Source organism: Limulus polyphemus, unplaced genomic scaffold (genome assembly GCF_000517525.1).
Source record: "Limulus polyphemus unplaced genomic scaffold, Limulus_polyphemus-2.1.2 Scaffold495, whole genome shotgun sequence".
Taxonomy (NCBI): domain Eukaryota; kingdom Metazoa; phylum Arthropoda; class Merostomata; order Xiphosura; family Limulidae; genus Limulus; species Limulus polyphemus.
The window spans coordinates 228,178-248,340 of NW_013666105.1; the positions used below are offsets into that span (position 1 = coordinate 228,178).

The 20,163-nt window shown below is 33.4% G+C and overlaps 1 protein-coding gene across 1 annotated transcript in view; it reads right to left on the reverse strand.

Moving 5' to 3' along the window:
• Window positions 1-1,133: 1,133 nt before the first annotated feature.
• The window catches only part of LOC106458639 (calsyntenin-1-like), a 65,533-nt gene continuing 46,503 nt past the window's right edge, over window positions 1,134-20,163 (reverse strand). The window contains exons 8-16 of the mRNA XM_013918164.2: window positions 13,353-13,531; window positions 12,732-12,858; window positions 12,052-12,206; window positions 11,143-11,294; window positions 10,503-10,852; window positions 8,618-8,763; window positions 6,293-6,476; window positions 5,134-5,306; window positions 1,134-4,601 (exon numbers count right to left, since the gene is read on the reverse strand). Coding sequence (XP_013773618.1) covers window positions 4,443-4,601; window positions 5,134-5,306; window positions 6,293-6,476; window positions 8,618-8,763; window positions 10,503-10,852; window positions 11,143-11,294; window positions 12,052-12,206; window positions 12,732-12,858; window positions 13,353-13,531 — 1,625 coding nt within the window. The 3' untranslated portion in view covers window positions 1,134-4,442. The remainder of the gene's footprint in view (window positions 4,602-5,133; window positions 5,307-6,292; window positions 6,477-8,617; window positions 8,764-10,502; window positions 10,853-11,142; window positions 11,295-12,051; window positions 12,207-12,731; window positions 12,859-13,352; window positions 13,532-20,163) is intronic.

Here is a 20,163-nt window from a genome sequence, read left to right on the forward strand (position 1 = left end):
CTAACTGTAACATGAGAATAATTCTGTATTTATAAGGCTTAAACTACCACACAGCATCACAAAAACCATTTATTTGCATGATTTGTTTTTGCAAACATAGTGGCCAAGACATAAAGAACAGTCCCATGCATTGGACCACCTTTGGCTTTATTGACAATACAACGTGCCACTGATTTAAAAAAATGGTAATACACATCCCATGAATATTTGTACCAGTCCTTGAAGAGTTTGGTACACAGATGACTCAGAAAGGATTAAAACTGTGACATTTCAAAACATCTCAAAGATACTCAGTTGGGTTGATAACAGAGGCTGTGGTGGTCATAACAGATGTTCCAATTCCATGTAATGTTCTCAAATCAGCCCTAAATGATAAAAAGTAGATGGATGGAATCATTACCATGATGAAACATACTACCATCATATGAATAAGAGTGCAGCCATGATCTCAAAATAGTACTTGGATGTCATCAATAAAACCCTCCAATGAGATCACAGGTTCAAAACTCTGCCAGTTAAAACATTATTTACCTTCTCATTACATCTCCAATACCCTGAATTGTTTGCATGATGCCTTCAGGGTTCAATGCTTGAGGCTTTAAACACATCTAAATCCCTTCATCTGATAAAACTAAGTAAAATGTGAATGATTGGACCACATGACATTCTGGCACTAATCAAGAGTTAAATTCCAACACTTAAAGCACCAACGTAGGTAGAATTTCTATTTTTTTTTACAAAAAAGGTGGCTTGCACAAAAGTGCTGTGCTACCATAACCAATACTTTGTTGTTCCCAGCAAACTGTCTACGTGAAAATTCTTATATTCTGTATGCAATTAAGTTTGTCAGTGATCTGGGTGACTGCTGCATGCTTTACTCTTCGTGATGTGTTTACAAACTCTCTTGTTGGCAACATGTTACCTGCCACAGTTCTTCTTAGAAGTAGTCAATTTCTCCAGCAATTTCCATTACGACCAGTTTTTGTATATTGGTTAGTTCATTAACTATTTCAAATCACTTATTATCACTTGTTAAGAACTAAAAGTTACATGAACTTATAGAGTAAGAAATTCCAGTCTAAATTTAAATAATTCGCTAACTTCAGTATGGTAAAAAGAAAGTCAAGCAAAACTTGAAGGGATGAATTTGTAGCATTTTATTTTTGTTGTGAAAATTACCTCATACAGATTACACTTACGTAGTTTTTGAAATTGCTAAATTTGTTTAGGTAAAATTAACATGGATTATTTATTATTGCAAACTCCTTTATAAATTAAAATATTGCTTCTTGTTATTTGAAAATCTAAAACATGAAAAGCATTAGCTACATCAAAAAAGAAAAAAAAACACAAATACTTCTGTTAGATTTAAGATTAAAATGTTGCCCCACAGTCGATTCATATATGTTGTTCATCAATTTATTTTCTAGTTTAATATTTATATCTCATAAGTATTTGATTTGGGGTGATTTTGCGTGTTAAATTGACTCGTTTTACCAATACTTATTTACATTTGACTGTATTTGTTATGTGATTTTGGAGATAGTTATTTAGTTTTCTATTTATCCCAAAGGTATCTAAATCTTGTCTTATATATAAAAATGAAGTATGAAATTATAAATAAGCTACTACACACATAAATTCAGTAAAAAAGCAAATACTTCAGTGTTAAAAGACAATAAAACAATCACTCACTAACCACTTTCATGTATTGTTTCATAAAATACATAAAATCACATGATCTTACTATGTCCAACAACTGTTCTAACACTCCATAAGAAAAAAAGAAAAAGATTATGTCCAACAGAAATAAATGCACTGGTTCAGAATCTTATGACATTTTTTGTGAGAAACTTTAATTTAATGGAGCAAAGAGTGAAACTACAAAAACTGAATAAACAATGTACTTTTGTCACAAAAAAAATTAAGGATTGGTTTTATTTGGTTGTTTTTAAGCACAAAACTATCTGTGCCCTATCCAATAGAAATCATAAGCCTGCAGATTTACCACTGAGTCACTGGAGGTTCAATTATGGACTGCTCTAGTTAACTACATGTCCCTGTTTTCATTTCAATTAGTGTATAGCTGAACCTTATCTTCCTCCTCTAGGTAAAGAAATCATGGCAAAAAATAATTCTAAAATACTCAAGATAAAGAAACCATAGTAATACATTATTATTTTCTAGGTATAGAAACCATGGTAACAGATTATTATGTTGTAGATAGTGAAGGCATGAGAAAAAATTGTTTACTTTTCATTTGAAGAAACAATAAAATATAGTTTTGATTCTGGACAAAAAAAAACTTACAATTTTAGGCAGATAAATCATGGTAACAAGTATTACAGTGTTCTAAGTAGACAGCCATGGTTACTTGTAAAAAATAATCACAACCAGTATTTTTACAGTGTTCAATAGTAGACAAATTATAGAAAAAAAAATCTAAAAATGTTCTAGGTGGAAACAATGTTGACAAGTTCTTATACAGTTTCTACTAAATATGAATGTGTATATATTCTAAATGGTAATACAATTTTTATTATCTTCTAAATTTTGATATGCTTATTACAATAACCATACAGTACTAAAAATAATAAAAACATTAACTAGCTTAAGATTAAAAGCTTGATACTTATGCAGAAACACTCAACACAAGCTGCCTCTCACCCTTAAACCCACAATAAAAACAATATTTTTATGTTTAATATAAATGGAATGTTTCACCACAAAGATGACTTGTTCAGCTACACATATTAAACATTTTAAACAAGATACATTTAAAACTCTTTCAATCGATCTTTAGTCTCCAGTAAACTCTTACAAACCCATGTCCCTGAGAAACTTGTCTATCAACTGACAGAACCCCATAAGATCTATGATGATTCTATGAAAGTGGGGTCTAACTATAGCAATAACATTATCATTATTACGTTTTAGAAGAAGCTAGAATAATAATAAAAAATATTGTAAAGTCCTACTTTGAGACATGCTTTTGTAATTTATTTTATCGAGATTGTAAAGTCCTACTTTGGGACAGGCTTTTATGAGTTTTTTTTTATTGAGATTGTTAAGTTCTACTTTGGGACAAGCTTTTGTAAGTTTTTTATCAAGATTATAAAGTCCTTTTGTATGTTTTATTTTAAAATTTCACTTTTTCTGTTATTTTTACTTTATACTTCTTTATTATATTGTTCATTAATAGCACTAACCATGTTTTTTGTACTAACATTTTTTATAGATTGGGTTTCGACAAGCCACTTTCATAGAGGTAGCCCCCCTTCCAAATTTCAGAAAAGATAAATTTTTTGTAGCTTTGTTCTCTTGCTTTAAACAATTTTTTTTATTACAAAGATACCTCAGTGCAGTTATAAAATAATCCTTACTGATAATCTGATTAGGTTGCTTTTGTTTTTCACATCATAGCTTATAATAAGGAGGATTACTTAACAACCCCATCCAGTTTTGCTGAATACATTAAGTCAACAGCAACCTCCCCCTGAAACTTCTTCATGGCTATGGCACTGCTCATTCCAATACTGTTGTCAGAAGAAATGCTAATCTTGTCATGCCACAACAATCGTTTCATTTGAAATTTTACTCCGAAATCTTGTTCACCATGTTCATCTTCCCACACATATATAAACACATCTACGAACACCCAAAGATAAGTATATGCAGTGACATATGGACAGGGGAAGAGGAATCACACACAAGTAGTAGATACATCTCATATGCATTGACTAAAACTACACAGTTACAACTGAATAAGATTACAGGAAGACTTCTAGCAAAACTTTTAGTAAAATACCAAGAATACATAGATTTGGATATGTTATTCAGTTCACCTCATAAGAACAATAAGATTAAACTCCGGAGCTCTCTGATCTACATTGACAAGGTATTTATCTTCACTACAACACACTGAAACTGCAAGCTTCTCTACACATGTGCTTATCACAATCTACTAATTATTCATCTTTACAAAGTACAGGTCTACAGCATAATTACGATCATGGTTTAAAGGTGCTGTTAATTAGAATTAATTGGAAAGTTTAAGAATTGTGCCATAACAAAAAGTTGTGAAAATTTATAAATATACATATATATATTTTTTGTCAAAACATAAAAAAATACCATCAAAATATATGAAACTTATTATGGCACTGTTTCAAAACAATTTACTATAAATTCAGCTGATACTAAATCTAAATTTAAGTAGTAATAGGGAAACAATAATGTAGCAATGAAGTAATGAAAGCAACAAAATTAGCCAAAATAAAGTATAAGACATTTTCCTCCATCACAACAAGGTTCTGTATTTATATATGTACAATAAGATACAGAGGTTTTTTTCTTGTATCATTTGTACACAGCTTATATAGACAATGTCTCAACATGAGGAGTTAGGGACTTTCTGGGAAAGGGAAACAGAAAATACAGAATTAGAATGACATATTTGAGTCGTCCCACTCCAGCTCTCGCTCTTTTACTTTCTCAGTTTCTTCCTCGGAACTCTCTCCTTCATGGTAGCTACTTCCATCATCTGAATCACTGTCATCATTTTTGTGTGATGTTCGTGTCTCTTTCTGCTCTTCAACTTGCTGAGATATAAACAAAAAGTATTTGCTCAGTAATCAATTCAAATTTCTTCTTTGGAAAAACAGCATAATGTCTTTATGGAATGTGCACTCCTTTTGAAACTTAATTTTTCAGTGTATGTCAGCAAAACTTGAGTTGTATGCATGTTCATTTTCTTATGAATAGCAAGACAAATAATGTACTTATCGACACATAAGGGATTTATGAAGACTTTTCTCAGTGTCCTTACCATGTATTATGACAATGTCATTACAGCTATTGTTATTAATACCTGAATTACATGTTTAAAACATAATACATAGGGTCATCACAGCAAGAGTATAAATCACAAGTCATTAAAGAAAAGCTTTATGATCAGTTAACATGAACATACAAAATCAGTATCTCATGGGAGTAAATACAACATACAAAGTCATCACTTATGTTTATTACATTATAGTCACTATACTAACATCTACAGAAATAACAATGATGTTATAGCCACTGTATTTACATACATGCAATAGGCAATGATGTTAAGGTCATTGTACTTACTTCCATGGGGTTGACTGTAATTGTCAAGGAGGAGTCATCCCAGGCCATCTCTTGTTCATCATCTCTGGAACTGTGAGACCTATGGTGAGCTGCACGGATGCGAATAACTCCCAGAACAATCATGAAGGCAAGGAAGCCAACACAAACAACTATGATGATAGTCATGGCATGGCCTGTTTAGAAAATAATTTGTATTTTTCTTTTGTTAACGACTTTATCTTACACTTGATTAACTGAAAAGAAGTAATTACATCAAAATAAGAGTCAAGTGATCCAAGTGTTATCTAAATTTGTGTTTGTTTCATATTCAGACATACTAACTGCTAAGCCTACATTCTCTAGAAACTTTATAATGATTTATATTCTCTAATCCTTCAAAAACTAAAAGGAGTAAGTCTGTATATTTCTTTGTAAATATGAATTACTGTGCTTCAATCTTAATAACTTTGGAAATAGCATTAAACAGAACAAAACATTTTAAAATCTCACATGTAAGAGCACAGCCCACAGTTTCTTTTATGACTTAGCACATATAAAACCACAAGATAAGTAAGCAAAACAAGTAAATACTTGCACATTTCCAAGCATGGAGTGTTGCTAAAACCTCCATTACAAAGATGTGGATATTGATACACACTCTTAATCATTAATTTTTTCTATATCCTCATCTGAGAAACAACTTTGCACATGAAAATGTAAGATTCTGGGGTCACAAATAATATTGTGGAAACCATCTTAATGACAAGCTGTAAAAGTGAGAGTATATATATATATGGATGGAGCATGATCATGAATAAGTTGAATAGCATGGTCTTTGCTATATATTTCAAAGTTAAACTAACACAAGAAACTTAAATGTTCCTCACAAGTCATGCGTAGATGAATAAGCATGAGAAATGTATCAACATACTTGACAGTTAATACTGCTTAATATTTTGTAGCTAAAGAATTACATACTTCAAAACAAGATTCTCTCAACAGACTTAATATAACTTGTTTAGTCTAATGTTTAGAAAAACACCTTATACCATGGCCGGAAACATTTTTTCAACATTTTTGTATGTCTAGCAGACAGTATAGAGCAAATTAAAGGTATAGAACTTCAAACTGAAAAAAAAGTGAGACAACTTACAAACAACTACAAAGACATTTAACTTACTTGCAGAAGTCTTGGCTACAGTTTCTGCACTGTCCAGGAGTTTAGCATTAATGTAGCCTGACTGAACTTGAGGTTGTTGAATATCTATCTTATGTTTATTGATATGGGAATGAGCAAAAGCTATAGGATCAAGATGGTTTTCTACCTCATGACTAGGTTCTGCACGTGGATGAATTACTGTTAGCTGAAGGAGTAAAAAAAATAACAACAAAAAACATCTTATATGACTTGATTAGATGGATATTTTGACTTCCTTCACAAACATAAACACTTACTTAATTGCTTCAGCTAATTATACACTTAAATAAACTGGAGCAAGCTCTGGCTAAAGCACACATTTCTTACACTGATCTCTGAAAATCAAATCCATGTGATAAACAATATCCAAATCTTTCAGTCCAAGAAGCGGTCATGTATGTCAATTACATTCTGTGCTGAATGATAGTTCCTTTACCAAATCACTACCAACAACCATTGTAATGAAACTCAGTAATATTTGCTTTAGCTTTTCACCAAATTCAAATCTGTTAATAGTTTTTGAGGGAAGACTTGTAGCAGTTAAAAGAACTGCTGCATTTCACCCTTCCATAATTAGAAAGGAATGTATCTTTATTAAGGTAAACTTTCAAAATTTTATGCAGGTGTTCTGCACATAAATAAAAGTAGGCATCTTTCTAAATAGGATTTGAAGGATTGTATATTTGCACTACTCTTCTTGTGGACAAAAGGTCACATATGCAAATGACTGCTCAATAAGGTTTATGCTTTCTTTAACTTGTTTCTTGGCCATTGTTGCCTTGGAGTGCAGGTCAAACTCAATATGAAGGATGAGACAGAGACTTGTACAAGTTAGTAAAAGCTAGGAGTTTACTTTCTCTCAATTTGTAATGAGAATGATCTAACACCAAGATAATCTACAATTCTGGAATTCTATTAACAGAGAGCATAGAAGTCAACTACTTTAGTAAAGCCCCAATACTGTCATCATTGTGTTATTACAGAAATACAGACTGTTTACTTTTGTTTTCATGTCTGCTTTAGTCTTTTCCTTTGCTTCTTGAGTTCAGTTTATTCCCTGCTTAACTTATCCTACAATCTGCTGTGTACCATAGCCATCTGATACATATCTTTTGGAAATCAGTGTATCTGATTACCACAGTAGCAACAAACATGCTGCATTAATCAGTAACATACTATGGTACTGTAATATATTTCTCTAATCAGTGCTTCCTACCATAAATTTATGTTTTAAACAAATGTAGAAGATTGATAAATTATTTTTGCTAATTTAAAGGAACCTGGAATACATCCCAATCTGAAATAATAATAAAAAACATGGAAATAAACAAGTTTTTTTTTAAAAACAAACATAACATGAACTATCTTACAATAATGAAGCAATAATAAACTTAAGTGTATACACTAAGATATTTAAACAAGCATAAAAATTTTTAAATAGCAAAACTAGGAAGTAGGAATGAGAGCACCAAAAAAGTAAGGAAACCAGGTAGGAATGGGTGGGATAACATTACAAAACTTGGTGGTTTTTGATACAGTACAACCTCAACGCGGGTGTAGGCATTGTTCCACCCATTCCTACTTCCTGTAACTTAATTGTTCAAACTAAATGAAAGGTGTATATATAGGTAAATTTCTTTGTTGTAAACTTTGTTTCAGCAACCAAGTACACACACATGCACATAATCAAATTATGTGACCCTGACAAAATGCATGACATCATAAAGAGGGTGTTTGATGTCCAAAGTGACACAGGAAGCACCAATAGTCATACTTTGCTTATGGGAGACAACAGATGTATGGAACTGAAAACTTCACTTTCGAAGTTTAGATCATAGTTAGAACTGAGATCTAGAGAATCTACATAGTCCACATTTTTCTATCTAGCTGATACAGCTGCAGGCTGATCATGTAGCAAGTGTGCATAAGTAATCTTACACCCGCGTGTGATATGAGTGCAAGTTGTTAACTGGAAACTCACAGAGCATGCTTGTTATCATAGAAAATGGCTACAAGTATATTGTTAACTCCTTAGTAGTGTTGCAAAATGGTTATTGTAATTGTTTGTTATTACCAAGTATCAGTCAGATAGTCAGAATGACAAATTTGTGGTTTTGTGAAATTTTTGTTTTTACTCTACCGACTTTCTCATGTGTATTGGTGGCTTGTTACTTTGCAGTTGGTTTGTTTACTACTCAACATTGTGTGTGTGATTTTAATTTGTAATGCACATCTGGCCCATTCCTACTATAAGTACTACAGTACTTATGATATCTGGTAGCTACAAATAACTAACAAAGAACTTACCGTCTGTATGTACTCGTTGCTGACAAATCGGTTGTTGAGTTCAGAACAAACAAGTTTAAAAGCACGGTTAAGATAGTAGGCTGGCTTGCGATTATAGTATATAATTTGCCGTAGAATTAGCTCATAATTGTGAATTTTGTCAGCCCCTGAAAAAAAAATTACAACATTATTAATTTCCATTATTTCATTCAGAACACAGCACTTTTTCTTAAAAATGAAAAAAGATAACTGAAATAATGTACAAAATTAATAAATAATTACATTTAATATAAATTTAGAGTATTCAATTAGATAAAAAAAAAATTGAAAATGAGAAGAAATCTGTAAAACTAAATAACAAAATACAAATAAACTAAACAATAAAAACAGAAAACACCTCAAAGCCAGCCCTTATTATTCAAATATTTATCAAGCTACCCCATGAACTCTCTTAAATTTACTGCTTCCACCATATATGAAGACAACCCATTCCAAAGGTCAATTATCATGTTAGAAAAATAAAACTGTCTTGCTGAAAATAACTCTTAACTTGCTAAAATGTATATGTGTCCTCTAAACCTACCATTATTACCAGAAAGGAAAAAAAAAAGATGATGCATCAATACTACCAATCCTCTTAACAACCTTAAACATGTCATTCAGATCCCCATCAACTCTTCTTTTTTCATGCAAAAACAATTTCAGAGATCTTAACCTGTCCTCGTACAAAAGCCTTTGCATTCCAAGTGTCATCTCAGTAGTCTTCCTCTGAACCCTTTCCAACAATTCAATGTCCTTCCTAAGGTAAGGAGCCCACGACTAAACACAGTATTCTAAATGTGGCCTAACCAGTGACCTATACAATAAATCATAACCTCTACAGACCTGTATTCCATAATCTGTAGACAAAACCTAAAATCCTATTTGCCCTGTTACTAACAATAGAATAGTGTTTGGATGACTCAAGAGACTGATCAACAAAACTATCAAGATCCTTTCTTCCATAACACTGGTTATGCCCTTCAAAATTATACTCATAATTTAAATTACGATAATGAACATGTATTACTTTGCACTTATAATTAAAATTGATCTTCCATATATTTGCCAAACTCAACAAATAATCTAAGTCCTTTTGTAAAACAGCAACATGCTTCCCACAGCCAGCAATACCCAAGACCTTAATATCATCAGCAAATTTAAGTAATTTATTGACAATTCTTTCACCTATGTCATTGATGTAAGGTCCTAACACTGAGTTTTCAGGTACCCCATGTTTGACATTAATTCAGTTTGCCTGAACTCCATTTACAATAACCTTCTGCTTTCTTCCATCCAGCTACTTTTTATCCAATAAGCCAAATTATCTCCTATACCTATAAAGATAATTGTTTTAACAAGCCCTTTAAGTGGCACCTTGTCAAATGCTTTTTAAAAATCCAGATACACCAAATCCACACCATTACAATCATCCAAATAAGCAGTAACCTCTTCAAAGAATATCAAAAGCAAGATTACTTCCAAGTGAACTAATGAAAGCATGTTGACTATCCAACAAAATTATAAATTTAGTTAAATGAATTTACAAAGCACCTTTTACCAAGACATAAGACCAACAGGCCTATAATTATCAATGTGAAGCAGCATCATGAAGTGGTGTATCCCCCCCATCTTTATCATTAACCAATCATGTAGTCATTCCAGCTTATAGTATTGAAAAGCAGTCAATACTATGCAGTGAGCAAAATGATCCTAAGGAGGTAAAAGTATTTAAAACAAATTTATTATTTGTATTCTTGCCATCTTGTTATATTTTACATTCTAATTTAATATAAATAATCATAATGACTTTTTTTAAGTAATCTTATTCATCATTAATAACCTTTTTGTTGTCATTCTTACTCACCAAAGATGACTAATCCTTCATTGTTTTCTTTATGATGTACATCAAGATGCACCATTAGATTTTCTGGTAAGTGAAAGTATTCATGGTCAGGGTTTAAAGGAGGAAAAACCTGCACAGAACACTTGTCCAGTTTATAGTCTGCCCTGACTATTACATCTGAAAACTCCTCCTCGTGATGCTGGTTGACAGAGAGAGAGACTGTATTGAAAAGTTCAATGCCCAACTTAAATGCCTCATATTCCCGAGCTAAGTTGGAAGTGCCATTAATGGTGATCACAGGCAGGTCTGGCTTGAGAACCATCACATAACTTCTAACTTCTGGAACTTTTTGGGGCTTCCCACTAGAGCACCTGAATTTAAATTTATCTATATTTTAGAGGAAATTCTAAAACCTTTAGCAATTTCTAATTAAACTATGTTAACCCAAGTAAAGTTATACCTTTTAAAATACATAATATTTTGATTATACAATTTACTTGGATTTAAGGTAAAAGGATATTATAAAATTGGAATAATTCACTCTTAAGCTTATATTGCCAAATTTTTATGAAATAATAAATTTTTATGTACATGAAAGCAAATTCACTTTTCCTTTTAAACTTTGTATAAGCAATTTCTCAAGATAAAAATTTCTACTCACATCACAACAGTGTCGATGTACAGGTTGCGACGGCCAGGTGTAGGGAATTCTCTGGTGTTTAAGTACATTACATTTGACACTAGTTTCTCTAAATTTTCTTGACTGTTCCCTTCAATAGTCACTTGTGTCTTTTTAGAGTTGGTCATCAGTTCCTTCAGTTGGAACAGAAAGAAAAAAGTCAACATGTTATTACAACAAAAGTCACTATATTGGTAAGACAGGATCAAAACAATAAAGTGAACTAAAACAACTATTAAAAGTGAAGTACAGATAATGTATTGGTGAGACAGAATCAGTGGTTAATGCATCAAAATAAATGGGAAAAAAGTTAATGTATTAACAGGACAAAAGATAACAATTAATGTAACATTTTATCTTCAACCTTGGTAGATAGATTGCTCTGATTGGAATTTAATATTAATTAAGATAAATACAAATTAATGAGCAAAGTGTACATTTACTGGCAAAGTAAAAGAAAGATCAAGATATTAGCATGATGAAGTTAAAGTTAGTGTAGCAGTAGGAAAGAAATAAAAAAAATTACTGGTTTTTCATGAAAGTAACAATCAATATGTTGGTTAGACAAAAAAGAAAGCTTCTGTGATGAACATTACATATACATATCAAAAATCCCAGTTTCATTTAATTTGCCCCCCAGTGGCACAGCGGTATGTCTGTGAACTTACAACGCTAGAATCTGGGTTTCGATACCCGATAGACCATTGTGTAGCTTTGTGCTTAATTACAAACAAACAATCATCTAATTTTTGCACAATGTGAACTCATACACGAAAAAAATCAGATGATTATGTCATTCAATTAAGATATTATTGTATTATTTCAGAGACCCTTTTTTTCAACGACTATAAACTATAAAATTTTGTTTTCATATATCTTCAAAGGCCTTACCATTCCTGGTTCTAGCAAGTCAACTGGTGGTTCCTCAAGGCTTTCCTTGCACTGATATAGACAAGACAATACCTCTGGGTTTTCAGTCTGCTCTCGCAAAAGAGACAACCCAGCAAGGTAACCACGGAAGTGGAAGGCAGTCTTGTTTTCATGTCCTAAAATGTGAAGGCAAATTAATTTATCCTACTGTTTCTTGAGCATTATTAACAAGTAGATCTCTTAATTATCTTTTACAGTATCAAACAAAAAATGATGTGTTGGTTAATTTAATAACATAGAAAAGTAAAAAAAAAAAACTATTTATAGCATGAAGTTGTGTTTCAAGTTAGAAATAGCCCCATACAGGAGTGTTTATAAAATGTATGTATCACTTGTTAATTTCATATCTACTGATCCTAAAAAGTTTTAAAAATTCCTTTCCAACTAAACCAATTGCTTAATTTTGTACTTATCAGCAGAATTATTCCTTACCATGTTGTTATATGGGTTAATTTTCATACTAGTTTATCTGAAGGCTAACAAAGCAGTGACCTTATAAAGGTTGCAGGTGTCTTATGTGCTCTCATGTTTACTGGAATTCCGCTTTTTTTTAAAATATTTTACATTAGATTTTCTGATGAAATATGAATTCCTTACCAAGTTTATCATTACATATGTTTCAACTATGTAAGTTCTCTCACCTTGCCAGCAAGCACCTACAACAAAAACACTTCTGACATCTTTCATGGGATGTAAGGGCCAATCATCAATGATTTCTGGATTGTTAGCAGAAGCAGTAAACATATCTCCATCCACAAAGAGAATGACCTGAAAAACGTTGCAGTAGTATTTTTATAGTGTGTTAAACCATTAAGATTATTAAATACAAATACTAAATCAGGGGCTATCTGAAAGAATTTTTCAGAACTGCAAAAGCCATAGGTTAAAATGTGTACCACATTGTAATATCCCCTGGAGGGCAATGAGCGTTATTTTACATATTGTAGGGTCCATTATTATTATAGTTAAAAAATAATGTACACTTATTGAGAAACGTTAGTAGTTCTACAGCTCTCCAACGTTTACATGTAAAAATGCAACTGCATAAAACTCAATTTCCAACTGCACATTAAAACAACCCCTGTACTAAGTTGTCACAAACCTTCAAATGTCACTTAGCATATCTAACTATTTACGAGAATGCCTTTAACGTTATGTTAATACATTTAAATATCCTTTTTCTTGGATGGCATTATGTAAGCTTATGATTACGACACGCGTTTCAGGTGTTAAAGAAAGGCAACAAAACAAAAAAAACACACCTCAGGAAACTTTACACTAACACCATAATGATGCCACTGATTGTCACAAACTTCCGGTATCTTCCATCTCCATTCTGCAGGTCTGAAGACACTTGGTCTCTCCTGGTAGAACTCTCGTCGCAACAGGAGAATCAGTTTGCAGTTCCGCACAAAGATGGAGTAGTGATGGCGGTTGTGAACTGGAAACGGAATGAAAATATGTGTGGTCAGACTTATATAATCTGAATAAACTCCATAACTCTGAACTTCTTATGCTTTAAAACATACAAGAACTGGAAACGGAATGAAAATATGTGTGGTCAGACTTATATAATCTGAATAAACTCCATAACTCAGAACTTCTTAAGCTTTAAAACATACAAGATGTGGAAACGGAATGAAAATATGTGTGGTCAGACTTATATAATCTGAATAAACTCCATAAGTTAGAACTTCTTATGCTTTAAAACATACAAGAAGTGGAAACGGAATGAAAATATGTGTGGTCAGACTTACATAATCCGGATAATCTCGATAACTCAGAACTTCTTAAGCTTTAAAACATACAAGATGTGGAAACGGAATGAGAATATGTGTGGTCAGACTTATATAATCTGAATAATCTCCATAACTCAGAACTTCTTAAGCTTTAAAACATCCAAAGAGAACTTCTATACAAGTTTTCTACCTTGCTCTCACAACATTCTCGTATCGTAAGACGGCTTTAGTTTAATGATTTTCAATTACTTCTTAGGCTAATTATTTCTGTTTTATTTTTATTAGTATGTCACTCAACATTTCTGGAAGTTTCAATCTTCCACTAGATTTAAGTTACTTTAAAATGTCATCATGTTTGTTTATTTTATAGTAAAGCACCGCAGGGAATCGAACCTCGGATTTTAGCATTGCGAGTCCGTAGACTCAACGATATGTCGTTATGTTAAGAGTGATAAAAGTTTTATATAAATTTACACTACTTTTATTGAGCCACTCTACACATTTTTGCAAATACCACATATAGATTTTTTATTACAATTTTAATATCACTTCTATTAAAACATAATTTTGCGCGTGGTTAATATGCTATCATACACTCATTACGATTTTCAAAAAGTTTCAGAAATATATTTTTTCCCTCTAGGTGTTTTAAAATGACACATTTTTCAAAATAGTTACACCCCTTTAAATGTTCCTGTCCATTCTAAGTGTCGTTATCTCTTCAATTAATGGTTTGACTTCACATCCATTACCGTCTTTAGATGTTTTATCTGTGTAATATGTAATATGTAATAACGAGCCGTTTCAGGTTGGTAGTTTTATCGATGCAGAATATTATGGGCCGCCTTCAATTAATGAAAATGATTACCGCTAGGGGAAATGCAACTTGTAACAGTCAAGAAAATATGTCTTTGATCATTCAACCGATCCGACTACATATTTCTTCCAACGCGATTAAAAGAAACATATGAAAAATGAAGAAGATGATAAAGAAGCCATTTATTAAAACATACTAACTAAAACGCTATTACTACAGACGTTATGTGCATTGTCCATTATAATACAAGGCACTTCACATGTGCCTCTTCTTGCTCCGCGTTTTAAAAGTGCAATGATTTCTCATTATTTCCCAGAACTTTGACCTTTACAGACTTATTCAGAGCTGACGGAGGCCACCTGGAAATGTCGCTTTTGTTAAGACACGCCATTAGTGACAATCGATTGTATTAAGAAAGTCTGGCTCGCGCTGTTACAGCAATATCACATATTGAGCTGTTTGCGTTTTAGTACACCGACGCAGTTTCTTATGAACTTACACGCAACGTTGGTCGTTCATGCAATTAATTTTCCTTCTTAAAACACAACTTACAACATAGTTGGAAGTATACAATATATTTATACCTATCTGAAACTTAAAACCTGTAAACTTTAAAAAGTTCAAAGGGGAATCATTTTTCTTCATGGTGCTACAAAATTCCAAACTCATATATAGTTAATATCGCATCTTTGAAGCCTAAAATAAAGGTTATATAGCACAGGACTTGTTTCTCCTCGTAGCACTGCTCTAGCGGTAGACAGTGAGAGCTAAAGTGTGCAAAAACTAAGATAAAAGGTTGTTAATGCCCTGATCAAAAAATCACTTGGCTTTGAAGCAAAGAACATGTCGATGTCCTTTTTAACACCTTCCATACTTGCATACGTTTTCCCTTTTAAGATGGTGTTGCAGCGAACTATAGAAATGGCAGTCTGATGGTGCCATATCTGGAGAATAAGGTGGGATGTGTTAACTAATTAGAAATATGAGGATTATGGAAGTAAATACTAAGTTTCAGCGCTTTCAAAACAGATTTCAGACTCTAAACACAAAACTGTAAAGTTAGCAATTACTTCAGATCTGACACATGCGTATACATCAGTCACGTGGTTAACTTAATTATACGGTATTAGCGGCGACTGCCAGGTGGGATAAGATGCATTTTTTCTAGACTAATACCCCGCCAGCTGCTGGGTTCTCTTCAATAACTCACAATTACACGAGAAAGATGTCACGCGAGCTACTTATTATTTTCGATTTTGGGCCATTACGAGGTTAACCAGAAACAACAATAGCATTCACTCAGATGAGAAATCTCATTGGTAAGTAACTTTATAGGGGTGATTCGAAGTGGCCAAAAATATCTAATAACATGTTAAGATATTTTACAGTTCTGGTCGCTGTGACGTGCTATACTTTGTTTCTTTAATAAGTCTCGGTCACGCATTTCAAACTTTCAATTGTATTTTATCAGAAGTGCACGTTCAGCTTCGGTGTGCCCTACAGTCTAGTCAGGACAACATTACTTGGTTACTATAGAAATGTCGAGGCGCCAACACGAGACTATCAGTGTTATTTAGGGTAGCGGTGCGCAAATGTTTTTAGTATGGAGCCACTCCTTTTAAACATGCAATTTGTTGCCCTCACCCCCACCCCCGCAGCCCATATAACCTATTTGTATATACTGTACACGTCATTTTATCATGTTAACTAGTATAAAAGCCCGTCAGAGATGATGGGAACCATTGTTGAATGATTAACGAAAATTATAGAATTTAACTAAAATGAATTTGTCTGTACCTCCAAAAATGTACCTTCCCTTTTCACTTATTTCATCAGTCTCGAACTAATTCTTTAATCATCACATGTTTAGTAAAAACTACGCAGAAAAATTAAAAGAGACTTAAATAGCACTCTTGGGCCTTTTAACTGTATTTTAGTTCAGGAAGTAGAAAGCACAGTGCGAACATTCCGACACAAATTTTCAACTCTTTCGACACTCCAAAGGATAAAATATATTTGGTAGTAATAAACGTTTATTTTTCTTTATGTTTTAAGGCCAAATAGGTAATATATGTGTTAAAATACCAAAATAATATTCATTAAATAACATTTATTCACTACTTAAACCTTTTTAAACACTGACTCTATAACGTTAGTAATAGTAGGCCTATTTGTAGTCTAATTGAATACATAAACGTAACGTAAGTCTTAGCTGAAACACTACTTGGTAAATTTATTTTGGCTACAACTCAGTGTCATAAAACTTCTGAATTGAACTATATTGCTGTTATATCACCGAAATTATCAAAAAATGACTAATAAGAAAAAACTTTCTAACAATTGTTTGTTTGTTTTTGAATTTCGCGCAAAGCTACACGAGGGCTATTTGCGCTAGCCGTCCCTAATTTAGCAGTGTAAAACTATAGAAAAGGCAGCTCGTCATCACCACCCACCGCCAACTCTTTTACCAACGTCCCATTATAACGCCCACACGGCTGAAAGGACAAGCATATTTGGTGTGAGAGGGATTCGAACCCGCGACCCTCACACTGGGATCCGAGCGCCCTACCCACCTGGCCACGGCGGGCCTCTTTCTAACAAATCAGTATATGAATATTGAGCATTCAACATAAACACCATAGTTGGCCTAAGAATAATCAGGTGATAGTTTTGTTGATATGCGACGATTATATTTTTTGAGAATTACTAAAAAAGGAGCGTGAAAGTGATAGCTGTTACTATATTACTTAGTATTATTTGTACGGTAGTTTTTAAAACTTCATTATGTTTAAATTTGTACTTTGAGATGCCATTTGTATGTTCCTATGGTTATATATGAGCGGCCACCTTAACGACTCTCCGCACCCCTTGGTGGACACCCCACAGTTTGCACACCAAGGGATTTGAGGATACAACACGACATTAAAGATACAATTTTGGTGCCAAAATGAAGTTACAATATTAATTTATGGCACCAACACGAGGGAATTAATAGTAATTAGATGACAATAACACAATGCTAGTATTGTTTTGATGTCAATAAGCTATAGTGTGTTTTGGACGCCAATACGTCACTACTAATACTGTTCGGGAAACAAAACAGCATTGCTCGTTGATACGACGTCAACAAATGGCCATAATGTCATCTGAGCGACAACACAGCGGTAAGCGTGCGTGCTTTAAAGCGTTAAAATTCAGGATTCAATTATTACGCTGGGAATAGCACAGATACTTATAGTGTAGCTTTGCGCTTGAAAAAAACAACAACAAAAAATCTGTTTAGACTTTTCGTACAAAGCTTCTCAAGGACTACATGTATCCATAACAAATTCTCGGAATACTTTTGTCCGACCAAATAACGGGGCCTTGCCTCCGGCTAGTGGCGAAGTGGTAAGTCTGAATGCTTACAACGTGTCCCTCCGTGGAACAGCGGTAAGTCTTCGGACTTACAGTGCTAAAATCGGGGGTTTGATTCCCCTCGGTGGACATATCAGATACCACGATGTGGCTTTGCTATGAGAAAACACACACACACACACATACAACGCTAAAACCCGGGTTTCGATACTCGTAATACGAACAGCACAGATTGCCTATTGTGGAACTTTGCAGTTAACTACAAACAAACAAAAGAAAAATAATAGGACTTGGCGTTAATCATATGGTCTACCCACGATCACAAAGTGTGGAACATGTTTTGGCGGTAATGGGAACCTAGTCACAGTTGTAGAACTCTTAATCTTAAAAGTCACGTCAGGCCCAACAACATAAAACACAAACTAACCAATACGATTAAAGCAATCAGTTAATATCGCTATACTACAATAAAAGTAGGTATAATTCAGAATCAGTGGCCTAATTAAGTACCTAACATTACGAAGCTAAAACGCTAACTACTCTCGTAAAAAACAAGGTAATTTATGCTATAAAAGTGCTTGGTTATAAACTATTACACTCTTCTTCTTCACTTGACCTTAATCCCATTTAGTTTTGGGGTCGGCCTCTCGGATATTTTGTATAAGCCAAAACTTTTTACACTCGGGTGGCTGACTCTAAAGAACAAGCATGTTCGGTGATGAGGATTCGAACCCGTGATCCGTATATTGCAAGTAGAGCACCCTAACCACCAGACAATGCCAGGCATGTTTTAATCATTTATCACTGCCTTTACCATTTAATTGGCGCTGTAAATAAGAATAATAAAAATAATATTTTTTTTACGTCATAAAATTACCCTCTTGCAATAAAAAGCCAATGTAATTGACGTTTGTATTCCTCCGCTAAAAATCCGCTAGGGTCAATATTAGGTCAATCAAGTCTTCTCGTGTCTTCAATAAACGGAATTAGAAGCTTAATTTATCGTGGCGGGTTAAATAAGACGTCTAAAAATGATCAAACCAAAAATCTCCAACTTTCAAACCAATTTGAAAACCCAATGAACACGTATTCTCCGTCTAGCCTTCTTTACTTTTCGATGTCTATGATATTGAATGTAGAAATGAAATTACAAACATATATGATGACTGAGATGGATAACTCGACAGGAAATTAACATTCCATTTAAATTCCTAGACCACGATACTGAGTCTGTATAGAACTTAAAAAAAATGTTAATACTGAAATTAAAATCATATGTAAAAAAATCTACTAATTAATACACTGCTAATATGCAGTAAAAACTCATTTTTACATCACCATGCTGTACTTGCATATATTTTCCCCTAAAATAAAATTGGAGGATTTTTTAAAATTTACTAAAACAGCAAACAGGGGAGTCAGGCATTCAAACATTTTGAGAGGAAAATGCCCAATAATATTTAATATTGATACACCAGTTTCCTAGGTTATACACTGCTATTTACGTGTATCAGTTGTATGTTTTAGTGCGAAGTAAGTGACAGGTCACACAATAACAGCAGGCATAACACTGTACTCCAAAATATCATTCCATACATGTATCTATAAACGTATGTACAGCTTACATGAAACAATATGTATAGTATATGCAACATAATAGCTACATACAACCAGTGGTTAAACGGGGATTTTGAAAGAAGTGGAACTCCCTTTCATGATCCGTTTTGACATTCCAGGAACGCTAATGGCTTGTATCCTCAAGAGATGGAAAGCCGTTCCGGACCGTTCCGCCCCAATTTAACCCCTGCATACAATATGAAAACATTATACATGAAACATGTAAACAACTATCCTCATAAACGATCAACAGCAATACGATTCCAAAAGCAATCATGAATAACATCTAAGTTAATCGATTTCACTCGTTCTGACTCAACTGACAGCACCATCAAGTTACCAAGACGCTGCTCCACTCGTTCTGACTCAACTGACAGCACCATGAAGTTACCGAGATGCTGCTCCACTCGTTCTGACTTAACTGACAGCACCATGAAGTTACCGAGATGCTGCTCCATTCGTTCTGACTCAACTGACAGCACCATCAAGTTACCGAGATGCTGCTCCATTCGTTCTGACTCAACTGACAGCACCATCAAGTTA